We start from the raw sequence: 271 nt of genomic DNA, 5'->3' as shown, positions 1-271 counted from the left end.
ACCCTGCAGGTGGAAGAGCGAGCTGCAGTCCGTGGTTCGGTCGGAGGGCGCTTGTGTGATGGGCAGCAGGAAGGATCGGTATCCTCTCAGCAAACAGCTCATGAAGCGCAGGAACGCCTCCTGGATCTCCAGCTCCAGCTGCTTCTGACGGCCGTAGATCAGATCGTAGTCCGTCAGCAGGAACTCCAGCGTGGCCTCCTCCTGACCCGGAGTATAGACTGATGGACCGAGAGAGAGCGCGTGAGGACAGGAAGTGACATCATCAGTCAGT

The 271-nt window shown here is 59.0% G+C and overlaps 1 protein-coding gene across 1 annotated transcript in view; it reads right to left on the bottom strand.

The window, feature by feature from the left end:
- LOC107576123 (DENN domain-containing protein 4B-like) overlaps positions 1 to 271 on the bottom strand; it is a 16,253-nt gene that overhangs the window by 3,086 nt on the left and 12,896 nt on the right. Inside the window, exon 11 of the mRNA XM_016262373.1 lies at positions 3 to 267. Within this exon, the coding sequence (XP_016117859.1) occupies positions 3 to 267 (265 nt within the window). The remainder of the gene's footprint in view (positions 1 to 2; positions 268 to 271) is intronic.

This window comes from Sinocyclocheilus grahami, unplaced genomic scaffold (genome assembly GCF_001515645.1).
Source record: "Sinocyclocheilus grahami isolate Dianchi unplaced genomic scaffold, SAMN03320097.WGS_v1.1 scaffold3236.1, whole genome shotgun sequence".
In the NCBI taxonomy this organism is placed as follows: domain Eukaryota; kingdom Metazoa; phylum Chordata; class Actinopteri; order Cypriniformes; family Cyprinidae; genus Sinocyclocheilus; species Sinocyclocheilus grahami.
The sequence above is the reverse complement of the archived record's forward strand: the minus strand, read 5'-3'. Positions and strand labels throughout refer to the sequence as shown.